Source organism: Galeopterus variegatus, unplaced genomic scaffold, assembly GCF_000696425.1.
Source record: "Galeopterus variegatus unplaced genomic scaffold, G_variegatus-3.0.2 Scaffold3256, whole genome shotgun sequence".
NCBI lineage: Eukaryota > Metazoa > Chordata > Mammalia > Dermoptera > Cynocephalidae > Galeopterus > Galeopterus variegatus.
In genome coordinates, this window is record NW_007729367.1 from 171,684 (window position 1) to 179,795 (window position 8,112).

General features: G+C 41.6%; 1 protein-coding gene across 2 annotated transcripts in view; it reads left to right on the forward strand.

Annotated features, from left to right (window-relative positions):
• NPR3 (natriuretic peptide receptor 3) overlaps positions 1-8,112 on the forward strand; it is a 75,320-nt gene that overhangs the window by 19,622 nt on the left and 47,586 nt on the right. For both annotated transcript variants that reach the window (XM_008584398.1, XM_008584399.1), the window contains exon 4: positions 6,285-6,451. In XM_008584398.1, the coding sequence (XP_008582620.1) occupies positions 6,285-6,451 (167 nt within the window). The remainder of the gene's footprint in view (positions 1-6,284; positions 6,452-8,112) is intronic.

The following is an 8,112-nucleotide window of genomic DNA, read 5'->3' on the forward strand; positions in this document are numbered from 1 at the left end:
CCCTGTCATTCATTTCAAGGGCTTCTTGTTCTATAGGATCTAGAGTTTGAGATTTATTGACTTTTGGTGATTTATTTTCATGGTTTTTTGCATTTCGGGTATCTCTTTTTGGGTGCTTGTTCATTTTGGCAGGAGTTTTTTCTCCTTCTTCTGTTTTCTTGTTGCCTCAATTTTAGTGCATGACGTCCATTCTCAAGATCAAAATGGTGGCTACGGCATCAGAGATCACATCTTAAATCCAGGCAAGACAAAGAGAAAAGACAACAGACAAAAGGAGACCCTTCCAGTTAACATGGTTCTCTTTGAAAGGCTCTCCTGGAAGGCCTATTCATTAATTCCTGCTTACATATCATTGGCTACCCCTAGTTGCAAGGGAGCTCAGGAAATATATGCTTTTAGCTAGAATCACTGCTACCCTAAATCAATTTAGGAATCTGTTACTAAGGAAGAAGGGAGAATGAATGTAGGGAGACAACTGTCCTTTTCTTCTGCAGACCCTGAAGCACCGTCCTCCTTGCAGTAGAAGTAAACAGAGTCATATGGTGGGCAGAGTGACCTATACCAAGGCTCTGGTGTACATCATTAATAAAGGGCCCTGTTTGAGATTTTGTGCCCTAATAATCAGATATATGTTCATAAAACGTTCTTCAACATCTGCCTCTCCTTGGGCCTCCTTACACCAAACCCTGTACCTGTTCTAGAAAAAAGCCTTTATTTCAATCAATATTTACTTGATATTGGATTTAAAAAAATCCATATTGATAGTGTGTCCACTTTTACTGATATTGGCTGGTCTTGGTGAGCATTCAATAAAATTCTCAGATTTGCCCAAACTATAAGTTTACAGGAATTCAGTGGGTAATATATTATGGGGGAAATCAAGTGATTGAAAATAAGATTTAAAAGATAGGTTTAAACAAACGTAGAGAGAAGATGATGTATATTGTTCTGTAAAGTTTTTAATAGCACCTATTGGCATTTTCTTCCATTGGCATTATCTTTTTAGAATGTTAGTTACGTGGTAAGTTATCTGGGTGATCCTGTCCGGGACTGTTAAGGTTATTGTAGAGCTTTCCTGCCTTACTGAGAACTCAGAGGGCACTAAATATGGGGAAGATAGAAGTACAGTGGAGAGCTGGCCAGTTAGCTCAGTTGGTTAGAGCATGCTGCTGATTACACTAAGGTCCAGGGTTCAATCCCTGCACTTGCCAGCCACCAAAAAAAAAAGAAAAAAAAAAAAAAGAAATCTTTGGAGTCTGAGGTCTTAAAGCTCCTTTAGCTGCCATGGGCTCCTTTGACTGGCGGTTTGAGTAAACACTGATCTTTATCACTGTGGGGGGTAAAAAGAAGTATAGTAGAGATTGGTGATACACAGAAATAAAATTATTTGACTGGCTGAAAATGGAAAAATACTAGGAAAACTGGGGAGGAATTGGATTTATTATTTCTTTTACTGTAAAAGAGATACAGGCACATTAAAGTCAATTTGGAACAAAGATAAAAGGAAAAGAATTCTCATGTAATCCTTCAACTGTGACAGTTGCTAAACAGCATTTTGGCACTTCCCCTTCTGGTATTTTTTTCTCTGCTACTTTTGTTTTCATCATTTTTATCATCTACCACATCTGCAGTTTTAAATCTTGGAATACTTCAAGCTGTGATGAAATGAACATAGATCAGGCAGGGCACCAGCATTTGGAATCTGGCTTGCATCTGAATTCTGCTTCTACCATTTATTAGCTAAATGACATCAGCTACATTAACCTCTCTGAGCCATAGTTTCCTCATCTGTAAGATAGAGGTTGTACTTAAATCTTTTTCATAGAGTTGTTATGAGAATTAAAGCATGAAATACTGCAGGCAAAGCAGTTATACAGAGCCATGCATAACGGTGTCACCCAGTAAGCAATGTTGTTACTATGTATGGGTGTAATGAACCAGCCTAGCCCCTGGCAAGCATGTAAGGCTGGGCCATTTGGAGAGGGTGGGGTGAGCCAAGGCGGCCCGTACTCTTCTCTTACTTAAGTGGCCACCAGAGCTGAAGAGCCTCAGTACCACGTGGCCAGCCCAGGTGAATGCCAGGCTTCATTTTTTGGGCAGATTCTCTGATGTCTCATATACCCATTCAAGTCACATATATTGAAGGCCTACAAGGTATTAGGCCCTTGTTAAGTACTGGGAGCTAGAGGGTGGCACAGTTATCCCAATGTGGGCACCCGTCCCTGACGTCAGCTCCTTGGCTATAGGACTGATGAGCACAGGGCGTGGTGCTGAGCAGACTACTTCCTCTTTCACGAATATTCTGTACAGTCCTCACTCTCAATGCAAGCTTGGGTCTTCAGTATAACGTCTGTATCCACTGCTTTCCTCAGGGCCACCAGTGACCTTCTCACTACAAAATCCATTAGCCTTGCTTACCTGACGCCATGTCTCCATGCCTCTAAAGCAGTGCTGTCCAATGGAACTTTCTGTGATGATGGCCATGTTCTATTATGTGTTGTCCAGTATAGTAACCATTAGCCACATGTGGCACTTGAGCACTTGAAATGTGGCAAGTGTGACTGAAGAACTGAACTTTAAATTTTTTTTTNCTCTACCGAGTGCGCCACTGGGCCAGCCCCTGAACTTTAAATTTTAATTAATTTAAATTGTCGCACATGTGGCTAGTGGCTACTATATTAGACAGCATGACTCTGGAGCATTCAACCTGGTTTCCATCCATCTCTTTCTGGAAACCCTATGCCCTTAGTTTTGGTGACGCAGCATTCTTCTGGTTCTCTGTTAGCTCCTCTCTGTCTCCTCTTACTAGTCCTACCACCTAAAAATAGCATCCCCAAAGAGTGTGTGCTCCATTCTTCTCCCTTCTCTTTCTGCACTTCTTCTAGTCCAGTGCAGGCAGCCCCCTGGGTTCTAACTTCAAGCTGTATGGAAAAGACACCAACACTCTCTCTGGCCCCCACTCTTCTTTCTGGCTTCTGACCACCATTTCCAGCCCCAGCCTGTTCTATCACCAGATTGAATGATCTAGAATCGTGCTGTCTAATATAGTGGCCACTAGCCACATGTGTGACAATTTAAATTAATTAAAATTTAAAATTCAGTTCTTCAGTCGCACTTGCCACATTTCAAGTGCTCAAGAGCCACATGTGGCCTATGGCTACTATATTGGACAACACAGAACAGAACATGGCCGTCATCACAGAAAGTTCCATTGCGCAGCACTGGGCATTCTGTAGTCACCTTGGATTTACCGTGACGCCAACTGAAATCATCATTTCCATGTCACTTCACTGCCTCCTTCTCCACGTGGCTCTGCTGTCTTCTAACGGTCACTTGTTTTCCTTTTCTCTGTGGCGTTGTCTTTGATGTGTCTCCTCTGTTGTCCCTCACTCCCTGACTGTTGTAGTCTTGAGATTCCTCTTGCACACTCGTGTGCTTTCATTCTCAAGGGATCTACCTCTTGTTAAGATTATAACTGTAGTCAATATTTATTATTTACTATATTCAGAAAAATGCAAAAAAAAAAAAAAGAAAGAAACTTGCTCATAATTCTAACCACCCAGAGGACCATTTTTAATTTGTTTGGTCTGTGACTTCCCGTATATAACCTCTCCTAACCTCATGCCTGGATCATCGTGGCTGTGAATGCTCAGTGTCTCCCCACTCTAATCCACTGCTATTTCCCAAGGCATGATTCTCATCACGTCACTCTTCTGTTCCGCTCGTAAATCTCCAGAGGCACCCAGTTGTCCACTGAATTAAATTTGTCCCCACTGATGGGGCATCATGCCGACCAACCTCTGCCTTCCTAGTGTTCAGTAGCCCTGACATGGAGGTGTTGCTGCACACCACTATAAGAGATGCCCACAAAGGCAGGAAGTCACAGTGTCAGTCCTGGTTGTGAATAGATATGTATTTAGCTTGGGTTAAATTTAATAAGCACTATTGTTTTCATTCCTTTTTTCTAGAAAACAAAACTCCAAAGTTATTACCTTTTAGACCGTTGTAGAGACTTATTGTACAGGATTTCACTTCTTTCCAAATTAAAAAAATGTTTTTCCCATTTCAGTAACCAAGACAGTTGCTGTTCCTAGTTCTCTATGTATTTTCTAATTACACAGCATAAAACCCTACAGGGTTAAGCAGTTCTCTTCCTATGCCCCTGGAGAGAAAGTCTTTCCCAGAGCTAAGAAACTCTGACCCTCTTTGCCTAAGAAAAATCACCTCTGCGGAGTCTTGGTACCTTGAGTCAATTAAAATGAATCAGTAAATATTTACTACAAGCCTATAAGAAGTGAGTTCCTTCATGGGATGAAGATGTCCTGGGCACGCTTAGAATTTGGGGTCTCCTGACAATGGCTTCGGCCCCTTAACAAAGGTTGTGCTGTCTGTGTCTTGGTGATTGAACACCCAGCTCACTGGCTGTCTGGAGCACAGGCATGGCTCTGCCCACGCTGTGGCCTCCTCTGTGTTTGGGAGGCTTCATAGGAGAAGGGGAGGATTTGTCAAGTTTTGCTTGGTGGCCTGCTATTTAATCTTGTGCTCATTGAGCATGGATCTAGTCCTTAATGAATTCTGTCCTCAGCTTTGTCTTATTTATCTTTTAACAGCTCCCTGGCACATAGTAAGCAATTAATAAGTGGTTGCTATTATTAGGGTTATGGTGATGCAGGTGCCTTCACAGACTCATTCTTTGTCTCTGTCTTTTCTCATGCTCTGGACTGAGCCTCCCAGCTGCGCACTGGATGTCGTACACATTTGCACCTTGTCTGTGCTGTGGGCTCTGCCAGCACGCCTTCCCACCCTCCTCTCCTGTTAAAATCCTATTCACACATTTAGGACCAGGCTAATTTTTCCTCCTCACATGAAACCTTCCCCCTGGTGGAAGCTCATGCCTCTTCCTCTCTAAGCTGTCAGTCCTACCCCGTAATAACTCCAGTTACTGGTTTACATGTCCGGCTCTAAATCTCTCTCTTGAATGTGGTGGGGACTGTTCCAGACATTTGTAATACCCACCGTGGGTATCTCAGAACCTTGCATGTAGTACATACTTCATACATGTTCGTCTGATTCAAGCTGTGATAGAAATTCCAAAGGCACTAGGTTTTTCTTGAACTTCTGGAAAAGTAGAGCTAGTGCCACAGAGCCCTGGGTGCATGCTGCAGAGACACCTTCACTGCTTAGCTGCAGGGCTCCAGGCATCTGCCATGGGTGGGGAGCTCAGGGCAAACAAACGACTTTGGTGCTGGATCCAGCAGGTTGAATTCCTTGTATTTTAAGAGATCTCCAGGAATTGTAATAAGAATTCGTAGGAAAAATAGCTTATTGTCAAAGGCTAGAGGTCCACCCGGCCTTTTGGGGCCCTGCAGGCCACATGCTTTCTCAGAAATTAAATAATAATGAGCACAATAGTGATTCTTATCCATGTAATTTACCTTTGCTTTTGTGAAAGGGAGAGCTGTGAAGTAGTGGGCTACTCAGCTTCTCAGTGCCTCAGTTTCCTGATCTGTAAAATAGAGAGGATAATAGTACCCATACCATGCGGTCTTGTGAGGATTAAAGAAGTTTATACTTATAAAGTGCTCAATAACATAGCTTTTATTATTACTATATATTGTATGTGTTTATAAATGTTAGCAATTTTTATTTTACCATTGATGCGTTAAAGGACATGTTCAATAAAAACTTTTTGTGATGTTGCCGCACTAGAGAGCTACAAATCCTCAAGTTTTCCTAAGCTACTTTTCACCCTGAAGAGATTCAAGAAATACTAACAATTTCAAACTTCTTTTAACAGTGCCAACTTTATAAACACTTGTGCATGTCCATTGTCACGCATAGCTGAAACCTGCCATTCCACACCTACATAACATCAGGTTTATTACAACACGCTAACGACTTGGTCCACCTCCACAGTTGATTATAGGTATTAAAAAATAGGTGTGAATGGAAAGGAAAAAAACTTACTTCTTGCTCCTGCAGTGTTGCAATTCAGCGGGGGTGGGGGAAGGGGTTGAAAATTGCACTTACATGGTTATTATAAGGCAATTACTTCAACAGAGCTTTTCTTTTTCTCTCCCATTTCAAAGGAACACATGTCCAAAGGGCCTTCCTCTCCTTTAATGATCTTGACATTGTCACATTATACCCAAGTGCAAAACTGACAATACCTCTTGCCTGGGCTGCCAAAAGTAACATGTAGGGACACATCAGAGTTGTAAAGGGAGAATGGCCTCTTTATGGTGACTGGCTTGGAATTATAAATATTTTTATTTCTCCCGCAGGAGATGGCTCGTGGAAGAGAGGAGACAAACACGACTTTGAAGCTAAGCAGGCGTACTCATCCCTCCAAACAGTCACTCTACTGAGGACAGTGAAATCTGAGTTTGAGAAGTTTTCCATGGAGGTGAAAAGTTCTGTTGAGAAACAAGGGCTCAATGAGGAGGATTACGTAAGTGCTTGATTATGAGCCTAGACCTTCAGCATCCTGAAAACAGTCTTCTAATTAAATCAGAGGTGACAGAGTGTCCCATTCTGAACCATTCAAAAATTCCTAGGTTCAGGTCTGAACGTCACTGTTGCCTTCTGTGTGTGTTTCTGGCTGGCTTTCTTCCCTCCCTCTCCCACGATCCCCCTATCATCCCCACCCTCCACTCACACTTTTTCAACTGCTGCAGGAAGGAAAATTGCTTTTTGTGGACACTTGTGGCGGTGCTGAGCAGAATGTCTGTAGACCTGCATCACGTAGTTGGCCAGGAGGGAGTCGGGGGAGAACATGGACGAAGGAGTGCCAAGGTTTTGCATGCCTGGTTTTTCCAAACCTTGGTGGCAGGAGATGTTTTGGGTTTTAGAAGGCTCTTTCTTTTGGCCATCTGTCTTAGCTTTACGTCACGTCTGCTTCTTTCTCTTGTGGACACTGTCATTGCCCTCTTCTGCTGTCAGCTGCTTCCTCCTCAGCTCTTCCAGGGCTTCCCACTCCGTTAGTGTGGTTGTTACTAATGCGTTTTCCAAGAGCAGACAAGTCAGAAGCTTAGACCAGGCTAAGGATTAAGCTGAGGAACTCATGTAAGAGGAGGCACTGAAGGCAGCTGGCCATACCATACTTGGTACCACTGTTTCGGCTGCCTCTGGCATCCTTTGCTGGGTGGCCACTGTGTCACTCCTGCAAATCCTTTCTCAGAGCAGGATGAGCCGTGGGTCCCTTAGGCCAGCTGGATAGGTGTGCTGGTTTCAAGACTGTACATTTTATAGTGTTCAAAACAGAAAAGGAGCACCTTCTGAATGATAGGTATATGGCTCGAATAGTCCCTGGCCAAGTTGGATAATGATTAACTTCACAAGAGACAGTCACTTCCAAACAGGACCTCTTTCAATTTCTTTACTTGAAGTACCACAGAGTACTGGCATTAGCCTCAGACAGACCTGCTTTCAGGGCCTGGATCTAGCACTTCCAAACTATGTGAATTTGAACAAATTGCTCATTTTCCCTGATCCAAATTACTCTTCCCTTTTGGGAGGATTACAGATAATTTATCTGAAGCATTTAGCACCATCCCTGCCAAGAAATTGGAACTAAATTAATGGTACCTCTTTGTACTATTGTTACAAGATAGGAATTTGTCTTTACAGGAATTTGCTATCAAATAATACACAAAGGATCTTATAAACATATCTATTAATTTTTTAGATATTATGTATATTTTACACACATTATTTAAAATACCTCTTGACTTTCTAAATCAGTGCTTTAAATAGATGCATAATATGAACAACAAATGTGAGCCACATATGTAATTTTAAATTTTCTAGTAGACACATTTTAAAAAGTGAGAAAAACCCAGGTGAAATTAATTTTATTTTTATATTTTATTTATATATTTTTTATTTTATTTAATGCAAAATATCAAATATATTATCATTTAACATTTTATCAATGTAAAAAATTATTAATGAGATTTATATTCCTTTTATTGTGCAAAGTCTTTGAAATTTAATGTGATTTTACACTTATAGCATATTAACCCGTGTTCAAATGCTTGTTAGCTATATGTGACTAGTGGCTACCATATTGGACAGTGTGTTCTGAATTTCTTTTTTTTTAAAAAAATTTCT